The 11,843-nt window shown below is 47.4% G+C and overlaps 1 protein-coding gene across 1 annotated transcript; it reads left to right on the top strand.

Annotated features, from left to right (window-relative positions):
* The first annotated feature begins 2,029 nt into the window (after nucleotides 1-2,029).
* On the top strand, nucleotides 2,030-9,166 carry LOC125756811 (putative nuclease HARBI1). Its single transcript, XM_049411771.1, has 5 exons — nucleotides 2,030-2,134; nucleotides 4,336-4,596; nucleotides 5,329-5,464; nucleotides 5,914-6,363; nucleotides 9,159-9,166. The coding sequence occupies exons 1-5, from the start codon at nucleotides 2,030-2,032 to the stop codon at nucleotides 9,164-9,166; spliced, it is 960 nt and encodes a 319-aa protein (XP_049267728.1).
* The last annotated feature ends 2,677 nt before the right edge of the window (nucleotides 9,167-11,843 follow it).

The raw sequence follows: 11,843 nt of genomic DNA, 5'->3' as shown, positions 1-11,843 counted from the left end.
CCGCGCGGGGACAAGTACAAAGGAAGGGGGCAGACTCATTCTTTCCCCACGTTTGTGGCTTTCCTTTCGCCGAACTGAAGGAAAGCGGCCGAACAGCCATATGAAGCGTGGCCGCAGAGCGCGAGTAATGAATGGTGCCTTCTGTAGCCTCGGGCGAACTCGAAAGTCGCCAGGGCCGAGACCCCATCGGGTGCGATTCAAAAGAATTCACAAATTGGGAAACGGGGCATGGTCCAGCAGGGTGTTTTGCACGCGTGTGTAAAAGACTCGTTGAATGATTAGTTTGTTTGAGTTCGACTTCAGTAAGTTTTATTTAGTATTTTGTAAGACGCGGTGCGAAGTTTTAAGAATAATAGCCGCATGGCACTGAAGTCTGATGAGAGTATTGTAGTCGCGCTAATCAGTAGGATTAGTTTCCGATTAAGGTTTCGTAGCGCGAACCCTGTGTATTTTTATGGTGCCTTAATGGCTTAGTGAAACATGGTAGCCTGTCATTGATGCGTCAATGTGCAGTAAAAGAGAATTGAAAGGAAGGTTTTAGCGTAAAACCAAATTGCTTAGCGAAACGCTTAAGTCTTGTGCTGATTAGAGCAGTTTTCGTTGCGTGCTCTTGAGAGTGACCAGCACGCAAGGCTTGGTTCACAGTACTAAAATGTAATATATGTCAGGTGTTTTCAATGTGTGTAGTAATTTGGCAAAGTGTCAATGTGCGCTGTTCGTCGTAACGTTGCGTTACAAACGCACGTTTAGACGCACTTTGTTTGGAAGAATTGGGCGTGCCGCCAATCGTGTGTTTTAAGTAGTGCAGCGCTCCATGAATGAGAGTATAACCTAGAGTTAATGTGCTCAGAAGAGCTTTGTGCGTTTGATATTGTAAGTGCCAACATCGGTAGGTAAGATTAACCAGACGGGCCTGATGTAGGAAGGTTAATCTAATTTGTTTTGTTTCGATGCTTGATGATCAGGTGATCGCATAAGCCGAGAACTGAGACAAGTGTAGGTACAGAGAGGCAGAGTTGCGTACGGATCATGTTACCGGGAGAGGACGTAAGCTTCTTCATGAATCTGTAAACTGTCGTTCAGACCAAGAGAGTCTGATTCAGCGGAAGTGTAGTGATCATCTAAAAAAAAAAAAAAGGAACCCTGCTCCGATGGAGTCTTGTCCTCCAAGATTACAACTTTCCCTCCGGCATAAGAAAGGGTTAAAGGAATAGAAATGCCGACAAACGTGGTAGCCGAGATTGAAATGTAATGTCGGAGCATTCAATTATAACCTTTTGCTTGATAGGCGTCTTGTAATTGTTTACTGAATAGTTCCCAAGTGGAGTCAACCTATCATCCATAATAACGATTTTGTCTTGCCTGAAACTTCAAGAGGGAAGATGGCCACTTGCTTTATTTGATGTGCCTCTCAGGGGTCAAAATTTAATGAGGTTCATAATTTTGAGTTTTTACTATTAACATTTTGTTTTGATAAGCCTGGCGGGTTGAAGGCAGATTCTGAACGCTTGTGCGCGGTGTGGTGTTTTGTCACCTGGATCGTTCTTTCTGCTGTTTACCGTTGTGTGAGGTTCTTCGGGCTGCATGTCTACAGTCATCGTCGACTCCGAGACCCCCTCTTCATGGCCAGCAATTGGGTTCCTGGCCATTCGAGAGTTTCCTGGCCCCGGAGGAGCTGTTGCGATCGGCGAGCCATCCTTTGCCGCGGGGCGCCGGGACGGAAAAAAGGCAGCCGCTTCACTGTGCGGCGATAAGGAAGAGCGTGAAGACACCCCGTTGATTCTCATGCGCCAGGAGGTGCATGGTTTCAATTTGCTCGAGACAGCACCATTGTCGCACAGCACCATTGTCGCCGGTACCGGAGCGGAAATGCGACACATGGCGCCTTTGTGCCCCAGGAAAGGCCGCGACGCCGAGTTTCCGCCGAAGACGGACCTCGGACCACCGCGCTGTGCGTCTCCGGCTGGTAGGTCGTCTACGCTCAAATCAGCGCCAGCTGCCCAGACGCATACCAGTGGATTTGCCGGGCATGCAGCCGCCGTTCGGCCGTATGGGTGGTCGGCTCGAGCAGCGACATGAGGGACTCATCACAACCCGCATGCTGGCGGCATCCTTCCCCCGACGCGACATCGTTGTGAGAACAATGCGCGTGTTTGGGTTGTGTGTGCGTGTGCTGGGGGCGGTGCCAGCAAGGTGACCTGCAGGATTCGCTGCCCGATTGGATGGAAACGTCTTCCCCTGTTTCCCCAGGTCTGGAATCTAGGGACCGCCAAGGGGTTAAAAGACGCGAACGGATGCATGCGAAGGACATTCTGGAACGAGCTCTCTAAATGTAAAAATGTAAATAAACCTCCTGTACGCTTCTTCTGCTCCTCAGTCCGGTTCCCTCCAACAGCAGCTCTTCTTGAGGACGAGGTTTGCGACCGCCTGCCTGGACGCGTGGAAACCAGCGCAATTGCGGGAGAGCCTCCCTCTCTACATTTCCAACAGCGCTAAGTCGTCGTTGGGGAATGAGAAAATTGCAGATTGTTGGACGTTCAGTACGCAAGCAGACGCAGACAATGGGCCAGAGTCGGAGAAAAAAGCGAGACGTTTATATACTGCACAGCAGCGCACAAAATAATATAAACAATGACAAAGAAAGAAAATACCAGGCCTGCGCAGAGCACGAAGTACAGTCACAGAGAAAGCCAGAGGAACGCCCTTTCTAGAGCCCGTTGTAAACACTCTTGGCGCGACTACTACAACTACATTGCAAAGTACTCACGCCGCCATAAATCATCATAAGCTTGCGAAAGTAGAGGTGTACCCACTATGCCATTATTCACCATTCTGTGGAGAAACGAGGCACCGCCTGCGCGTCTGAAAGGCATATATGCACTTTCGTAATGCTGTGGCTGACGACATCAAAAAATTATGCCTGAGTCCTTTCTAATAAGAGGTGAGATTTAAACCACTGACTAGTAGTGCAATTCGCGTTGTGTGACTCTTTTACAATGCTGTATTCCATCTTGTGACATTATTCCTCGGCCGATATGACGCTTGTATTGGGTCTTTCTGAGAAGGAATATCAAGCACCCGCGCGGCTGTGCGGAAAAATACTCGACTGCTATGCAGTGGGCCGGGGTTGAAATGCCGCTGGATCCTGCATATTTTTTTCTCATTGTGCGCGATAGTGAACTGTGCCACCAAAATCGGCTGTTGTTGTGATATTGTAACAGCTTTTGCTGTAACAGTCAAGTAGCACAAATATAGAGAATATCGATCAGTGGTTACGGCACAATGCAGGCAGCGAGAAATTAGTAATGGATGCAGTAATCAGACAGCGCGCGAAGAGCAAATTTCTAACAGTTAAGAAGCATACACTTAATAGCGGCTGGCTATAACATAACTTCAACAGCCAACAATAGCTGGCACACGGATGACCGTGCAACGTTGTTACGTTCCAAGATGTCCAGCAGTTCCGCAGAGTGCTGGCGAGTCTTCTTGGATAGCGCTGTTTTTCCAGGGAGTCAAGTTCCCGTCACTGACAAGATGGCGCGACGGAGCTCATATTTGTCGTTTTAGTGTGGCCGGCATCGCCTGCCAGGGATGCCAAGAAAATGAGACGTTCGCAGAACATTGACGTGCTCAATTTTCTTCCTTCTTTGCATCTTTTCAAGGAAAGCTCCCTTTGTGTGGCCCTAATACCTTGTGCGCGGTGTTGTAAATATGCGTGACTCCTAAAAAAAATGACACCATTTCCCGCTAAAGGGGACCAAGGGGGCGATCGGAGATCTCTGTTCTGCGCCGTTCGTTCGCGTTCGTTCTGATGAGCGCACGCGATTGGCTGAAGCCGGAGAATTCTCGCCACTCTAAGAAGCGTGGCCACTTCTTTTTTTTGCTTGATGTTTTCTTTTTTGGTGACGTCATGCCGCGTCATAACGAGCATGTCGTCTGCTACAAATGAACGGAGCGCGAGTCCGTTCGCGCGCGTTCTCTCGAGCGAACAAGCGGCTACGCACGGCATGGATTGGATTGATGCGGCGGTTGCGGCCAGTGCATTTTGTGAAAATGGCGGTGGCTGGTGTTCTCCCGTTGTTTCTCGACGAAGATGCAGAGCGGTTGGAGGTGCGGAACGCGTTTGATGAGATGAGCGAGTATGAATTCCGGCGTCGCTTTCGTTTCTCGAAACGTACGGTACGTTGGTTGTGCGACGAACTCGACCCCGTCATTGGGTGCCAACGAGCCAGTGGGATTTCAACAGAGCGGAAGGTGTTGTCTGCGCTGAGATTTTTTGCCAGCGGATGCTTCGAGTGAGCTGTCGGCAGCGAGGAATTCATCGGCCTGTCGCAGTCGTCCGTCAGCGAAACCATCCACGAGGTGGCACACGCCATTACTGTCGTTGGCGGGCAGAAACGGTGGGTGGCCTTTCCCGAGACCACGGACGCGAAGGAGCGAGCAAAGGCGGCGTTCGCTCGGCTCGGGCGGATTCCTGGTGTTCTCGGGTGCGTCGATGGCACCCTCATCGCCATCCAAAAGACCCATGGCCTGAGCCCCGCGGACACGGCGAACTACATGTCGCGGAAGGGGTTCTACGCATTGAACACCATGATCGTGAGTATTATTCATGCATTGTATACGTAGCGAATTGTTTCATTTGTATTGTTTAAATTTTCCGCTTTACTGCGACTGTTGCGACAGAACGTTGCGGGAGCGATATATTTTTTTTTTATCTATCCAGAACGGGAGTGGGTGCCCTTCAGGGCACCTCGGTTAGGATAAGCAATGAAAGCATTCGACGCGGGCTGCACTGTGGTTCAGCGGCCTCCACAGTGCATAAAATCACCGCTACTCGATCGCTATGTGTACACTGAGCCTTGATTCTCGATGTGGATTTGTTGAGAGTAGCCCTCCCAGAATGTGCCGTAGTATATTCGCTGCCCTGTGCTGCGTCCTGATTCCTCGTTGTCGTGCTGGTTGTCATGGATAAATTCCTGTGCATTAAATACGTATTGCTTCATTACCCTTTTTCAGATAGGAGCTTTTAATGCTGTATGTAGTTTGTGATACATTGGCTTAAACATGCAACAGTAATTGGGTTAAAAGCCTGCTGTGGCCGGAAGCTGGGTTGTCCCAATCAGTAAGCATGCAGACTACTTTTTTGACACTGCCTTGACGAACCCAAGCCCACGTGTTAAAGCTTATGGTATAAGTCCTACCTTGTCGACGACTCGTTGATAGCTATGTTTGAATAGTCGGTAAGAGTGCAGACAGATGTAGTTACATTAACATGAGTTTTTCCGAAGTCTTTTATGGGTACAAATTTGGCTGAATTGAATTCTGCAGACATGTGATGCCGACCTCTGGATTCTGGATGTAAATCCATGTTTCCCGGGGTCATGCCATGACTGGTGGGTATGGCGGAGGAGCCCTCTCCGTCGGGACCTGGAAGCCGAACTGCGGCCTGGTGAATGCTTGCTTGGTAAGTGCTGGCAGTGTTTGCAAATTCAAGACGATAATTTCACGCATGCTTATTGCATTATTTTGATGTATTTAAGTTTCAGCCACAAAAAGTTTCTCAACGCTTGGCACAGACCGTGACACAATGTCTAGAAAGCTTCATTATCTTATGATCACACGCAGGACGCGATAGTAAAGTTCATTCGAGAGCTTATGCGAGCACCAGCGATAGCACTGGAAGTTTCGATGACTGCTTTATAAAAGACCACGCGTTCCACCGATAGTCAAATTACCTGAGTACTGTTCACGCCGCTATCAGCTTACAGTGCGAATGGCTTGCATGTTGTATTTTCAGTTTTCGGGCACAAGTTCGCGAAAATGAAAAAGTTTAGTCGAACATGCCGACCGCTGCCTTTGTCAACATCACAGCCACGTGACAATATCACTACAGCTGTCATGATTCTTGTGCAGGAGACTCTGGCTATCCATTAGAACCGTGGCTCCTGACACCAGTGCCCGGACGACCAGCTAGTGGCACCCCTGAGAGCGACTACAACAAGGCCCACACCGCCATGCGCAATGTTGTGGAGAGGTGCATCGGGGTCCTAAAGAGCAGGCTCCGCTGCTTGCAGCGTCACTGGGCCCTGCTCTACAACCCCGATCGAGCAGCCACCATCATTGCTGCTTGCGCAGCTCTCCACAGTATTGCACTAGCGGCACGTGAGCCTGCTCTCGAAGGGGACGACGACGACCCCGACGACGATGACGACAGCGACAACACTGAGGTGCCCCCATCACTAGCTGAGCTACCACCACAACGGGTGCAAGCCCCACAGCAGGTTCACCTGAGGGGCCAGCAGCAGCGCAACCGCGTGGTTAACCTGTTCAGAGGACCACGGGGCTCGCATGCTGAGCACCTGCGTAGGGTACGCCGCCGCCTGCAACGACCTTGGCAGCGTTGCGCGGTGCGTGTTTCTCTTTGTTCATTGTGTTTGTCACTGGCTTGTTTAAAAAAAGATCAATTTTTTTACTACACTTCTAACGTTTTTAATGAAACGGGATTCAGCTTGTGGTTCACACCAAGCACAAATGGTGGTTCACACTAAGCACAAATGAGAGCTCAGCTGTGAATGGCACACGGTGCCATTCACAGCCACAGTGGTAACCTGTAAAGGCTGTTTCAACAGGACAGCAACATGGGCTAGCTTTTGTGCAACAAGGATCGTGGTAAACATGAAGTGAACGACATGGGTGGTATCAGAAGTAAATCATTACTTGTATTGCGAGCAATGCACATATAAAGCAAAGTAAATGAACACCCCTCATATTTAATGAAAAGGAAAATATAAAAGTATCTTCCTTTTATATTATATACATGCCCATTACTTTGCATCAAGATACACACTTCGCAACACAAAAGTCATTGCAGTACATGAAAACAAGATACGGTTGAGCCCAGATATATCGAACTCGCTAAAAAACTGCAATTACTTTGACATATCGAACAACTCGACATAAAACTGTTGAAGATTTTACTGCCTCTTAGGTGCATACGTAGGCCTTCTGCCACTGTTTTACAAGAATGTATGAAAGACACCGTCATGGCAATGCACGGGAATTTTTTTCATTTTGTATTTTCCATAATTTGCATTTGGCGACGCACAGTTATGTGCACGGGTGAGTTGTACACGCGAACATATAATGTGCACGTCAGTGACAGCTGTACGTACTCATCCGGCTCCGAAAGCTTCTGTCTGCCTTGTCTTTGAGAATTGTACTGAGCATGCTTCTTGGGATGCTGTACACGGTGGAGATGAAGGCTTCTTTTCCCCATGTTCGGTTGTATTAATACCACCAACTTCGCAGAGATCAGCATAGCTTTTACATTTTATGACACGTATCAGGCTAACAAAAGGAGCAAAGAAATGAACTGTGATCCGCCAGGTGGGCACAATGACGCGAAATTTTGGTAGAAAGCACTTGATGGCAAGCGATAATTTCTACTCGCTGCGTGTGGAACCGTCGTAATCACATCGCTATCTCTAATATATTTAGGAAGGCCCCCTTTCCATGAGGAAAAGCGAAATTCTGGCGATGGAGAGCCAACCTCTTGGGGAGGTTTGTGCTGCCCTGTTCGATGTATCATATGTTCTGGCTGCATACATGCCAAGTCTCCCGGATTACTCGGGAGACTCCCGGATTTTGAACGTTTCTCCCGGTTGTACGGGTCATAGGAAAATCTCCCGGAAATCCAGTTTTGCCCCGCGCGTCCAGTGCATTGCGCGCCCCGTGCGTCACGGTGACGCGAGGTGGGACGTTTCGCGTAGAGATGCGCTACACGCAATTTAAAAATTGATCCTAAATGTGTTATAGGTTATATCAGCCGTTAATATTCGAAGATGATGCTTTTGTGTACACACAAATCTATCCCACAAGTTATCTCGCCTTCAAAATGTTGTGTCGACTACTACTGCTTTAAGTGGAGAGCCCAGCGCTTTTAAGTGCTGGGCTCTCCACTTAATGTAGCCGTTACCGATGTCTGTCGAGATAGCGTGTTCGCCAGTGCTTGCGACCGCCCCCGTCTCAATGGCGCCCCTTATGGTCCCTTGCCCGACGAAATAACTGGTAAGCAAGCGACGACAGGCCTCGCACGCGGAGCGATGTTATCGCATGTGCCCTTCGCGCGACGGTGACGGCCGGGCCGTTTCATCTCTGCTTCAACCGCGTTCGTCCCTAGCGCTAGCGCGCTTTTACTCGCACGTGAAACAAACAATGCATAAGCGATGTTAACGGATTGGACTCTGTATGTACAGATCAGTGGCGACCGCAAAATCCCGCTGACAGTGTCCATATAATTTATATCGCAGTACCCCCCCCCCCCCCCCCCCACGTTGAGTAGATCTCCCGGATTCCGCTTCTCCAAACTTGGCAGGTATGTGGCTGTTTTTTTTTAATGTAGCCACACATTTTTCTATACAAAAAGATTTAGATATAAACGATAATTCAATTTACCCGAGTTCGATATGGTTGATTTTGACTGGTTTGTCAGAACGAAAATGAAACAAAGAAAAAAAAGAACACCATGATAATGTACCATGCACTGTCACATAATGAACATATATGGCCCCGGCTTTTGTTGTTTTGAGTGTCGTAAACATCAGTGCACGTAATGTTCACAAGAGCACTTCGTCGTCAAATGTCCACTGCCGGATGATGAATTATTACTGATCTCCAATTTATCCTATCTTATACGAGCTCAGTCCACATCATAACTTATAAGTTGAAATGGTAAATGTATCCACCTTTGTTTACGTTTCCTATTTCGTGGTAACCGTTTCGTTGCTTTAAACATTCACCAATTGTATGTCCGATACCATGGGAAGCTGGCCCAGGTTCATTTGATTCGGCTAGTGTTAACTACACTGTCTGGTGCCTTCCGTTCTTCTATGACTGATTCTGCTGTTTTCAGACCTGTAAATGTCACACTGAACATTTTTCGTTCAGGTATGCAGTGCTCGGTCCTCACTTCTTGGCGAAGTTTTACACTTTTCGTTTTATGGACAACAGCACGTTGCCCATCGTTATTTGAGAATGCCTGCCGAATGTGCTTCAGCCCATCATTATTTGGCAAATTTCTTAACTTAAAGTAGGCTTGCTTGTAAGTGATCTAGATAGATTGTAGTTTTCTTGTGTTTGTGAACTTTTCTTCTTTTCAGGCCATTGAACATGAATCCTTGTCTTCGGCATAATTATATTTAGCCATAATTTGTTGTTGTAGGCCCACACTCACTCAATTTTTTTTGCAATTCATCACCATCATTGCTGAACAACCGTATGATCTGCAAGTTGTTGGTCGTTGATCGTTTCCTCTAATTATTTAATCCTGTTGGTACCCACTCCTGTTGTCGAAACACTTCTAAGCAAGATAATGAATGTTTGGGTGTTGCTACATTTCAAGAGTGTTGTGCGACCTAGACTATCCACAAGCACTCTTCCTTGCTTTAGTATGTGTCAAAATTACTAGAAAACACACAGTGCACTGTTCTACACTGTAAACATATAAATACAATGCACTGCACTATGCACATATATTACAAAATTTTCTGAATGTATTATTGTATGATGAGATTTAAAAATGACATTGCAAAACATGCTTCATAAATGCAACCATACTGTGCTATGTACATGTACTACAAAACTGCTGAATGCATAACCTCGCATGATGAGATAAAAAAACACGACGACAATGCAGGGCACGATTTACCATTGCAACTGCTTCGTGTTATGTATAACGAAACAGCACATCAGTGCCTATGATATGCAGGAAAAGAAAATTTGCAGGAAAAAAGTTGCAGGGTGCCACTGAAACAAAGCACTATACCACAGCTCGTGATGTGAAAGTGAAGAAAAAAAAAAGATTGCAGGGTGCCACTAAAATAAATCAACATACCACAGCTCGTGATATGAACATAAAAAAGGGAAAACATAAAAAAAAGATTGCAGGATGCCACTGAAGCGAACCAATACATACCACAGCCCGTGATATGAAAGCGAAAAGAAAAAAGGAATACATAAGAGAAGAAAAAAATCACAGCTCGTGATAAGAAAGGAAAACAAAGAGATATATGACAAAAAAAATCACGGGGCATCAGCGTAACATACCTACAAATCACATCTCGTGATATGTAGGGAAAAACGGAATACACAAGACAAAGAAAAAACACAGGACACCAACAAAAAAAAAACAAACAAATACTATATACAAATGTACATTATGGCGCAGGTGGCTGCTGCTGAAGCGCCGCAGTGAGGGCCCGGACGAAGGCACCGATGCCCTGCAGCTCGCGCACGACGTCATCAAGACTCCGAGCCTGACGTTCAGCGGCTGCTCGATGACGCCTGGCCTCGTCGGCGAGCTGCTGCAGTGCCTCGCCCTGCCGCCTGGTGTTGTCGGCGAGCAGCTCCAGCGCCGCGGCCTGCCGATCACCAATATCGCGCAGCTGTGCCAGGAGCTGGAAACCAAGAAATGTGTTGCCGTTATCATCCATGCATTTCTCGTTATGGACTCTTCGCTGGAAGCTTCTGTTCGTGAAGAGTTTCAGTGTGCGTAACAGTTTCCTCTCTGTTGAAAATCCACTGGCCCAACGGCATCCATCAACGGTGCCAGTGTACCGCACAACCATGTACATCGTTTGGACAGACCAAAACGGTGCCAGAATTCATTCTTGCTCATCTCGTCAAACGCATCTCGCACCTCCACCACCTCTGCACAAGAAGAAACCAAACAGCCCTTTTCAGGGCTACATAACCGTTTGCCCGGCTTTACGAGGTTACCGACACAATCTCCTTCCGAAACTCCAGTTGCTGCAATATGCAAAACATGCAGCAAATAGGTGTGACACAGGTGCAAAATGTGCATGATGGCTATGTAAAGTATTTGCATACAGAGTTTTTTTTTCAGCATATATTAAACAATAGCGCATTTCCAATTATGCTTTAGAAGCATGTGACACAACAGGGAACCATCATGAGACGTTACACATTTTTTCCAACGCAAATTTACTATGTTTCACGATAACTGTAATGCAGGACACCTTATTCCGTCTGACAGTCATGCAAGCAGTTAGCTCACCTACAACTGTTTTCGACATTTATTTTTCTTGTGTATAACTTTATGACCCACATGTTTGCTTTAGCTAACATATACCTGCACGCATGAGCATCACCTGTGAGCATGTAAAATCATCTGCTGTTAATTAATTTGGTATCTACGAACCGTGTTAGTCTGCTGCTGCTGGTCTGCCACGCGAGGCAGTAGACTGCGGGCAGTCGTCGTCTGCTGCCGCCGCCGTCGTTGGCGCGGGGTACTGAAAACATAATCAATCCTTTTTACTTCACAGCAGACACCTACAGCACAAGTGTTTCAAGGCTCTGACATGGTAACATGAAAATGGTTATTTTATTAAACTACTGACACTGTTAATAGAAAAACACGGTCAAACTTACGAGCTGGGGCCACATCCTCTTCGGACGAGCCAGCGGCAGCCGCAGCAGGGATCACGAACGCCTGTTATAGTAAGAAGTTTATTTATTGACACATTGAGTACAATAAGCAACATGAAGAGCAAGGTGTGAAAGTTCACCTGCAAGCCGCTGGTGCCCCGGCATGTCCCCGACTGAGACCCTTGGCGGTGCGGGCAATGGCTGAGGGCGGCGGAAGTCCCCAGACAGTGCACGAGCCTGCAGGCTCTGCTCTGGGGGAACCAACTGTAAGCTACGTTAAAAAAAGCTACATCGCAATCTTGCCCCTAGTAACAACAGTGCAGCGACCGAGAGCCACACACTCCGGGATTATTGTGGCGAAAGTGTACATACGCTAGAGTTGCCATAGCAAGGTTTTT

This window comes from Rhipicephalus sanguineus, unplaced genomic scaffold (assembly GCF_013339695.2).
Source record: "Rhipicephalus sanguineus isolate Rsan-2018 unplaced genomic scaffold, BIME_Rsan_1.4 Seq8493, whole genome shotgun sequence".
NCBI classification, from domain to species: domain Eukaryota; kingdom Metazoa; phylum Arthropoda; class Arachnida; order Ixodida; family Ixodidae; genus Rhipicephalus; species Rhipicephalus sanguineus.
This window is presented reverse-complemented; position numbering and strand designations above follow the sequence as displayed.

Excerpts from the sequence above, each read along its gene's own strand:
- LOC125756811 (XM_049411771.1), top strand. The coding sequence starts at position 2,030 with ATGCAGCCGCCGTTCGGCCGTATGGGTGGTCGGCTCGAGCAGCGACAT. Across the intron at positions 2,135-4,335 it reads TCCCCCGACGCGACATCGTT|TCGTCCGTCAGCGAAACCAT; the intron begins GTGAGAACAATG and ends GGCCTGTCGCAG. Across the intron at positions 5,465-5,913 it reads GCCTGGTGAATGCTTGCTTG|GAGACTCTGGCTATCCATTA; the intron begins GTAAGTGCTGGC and ends ATTCTTGTGCAG.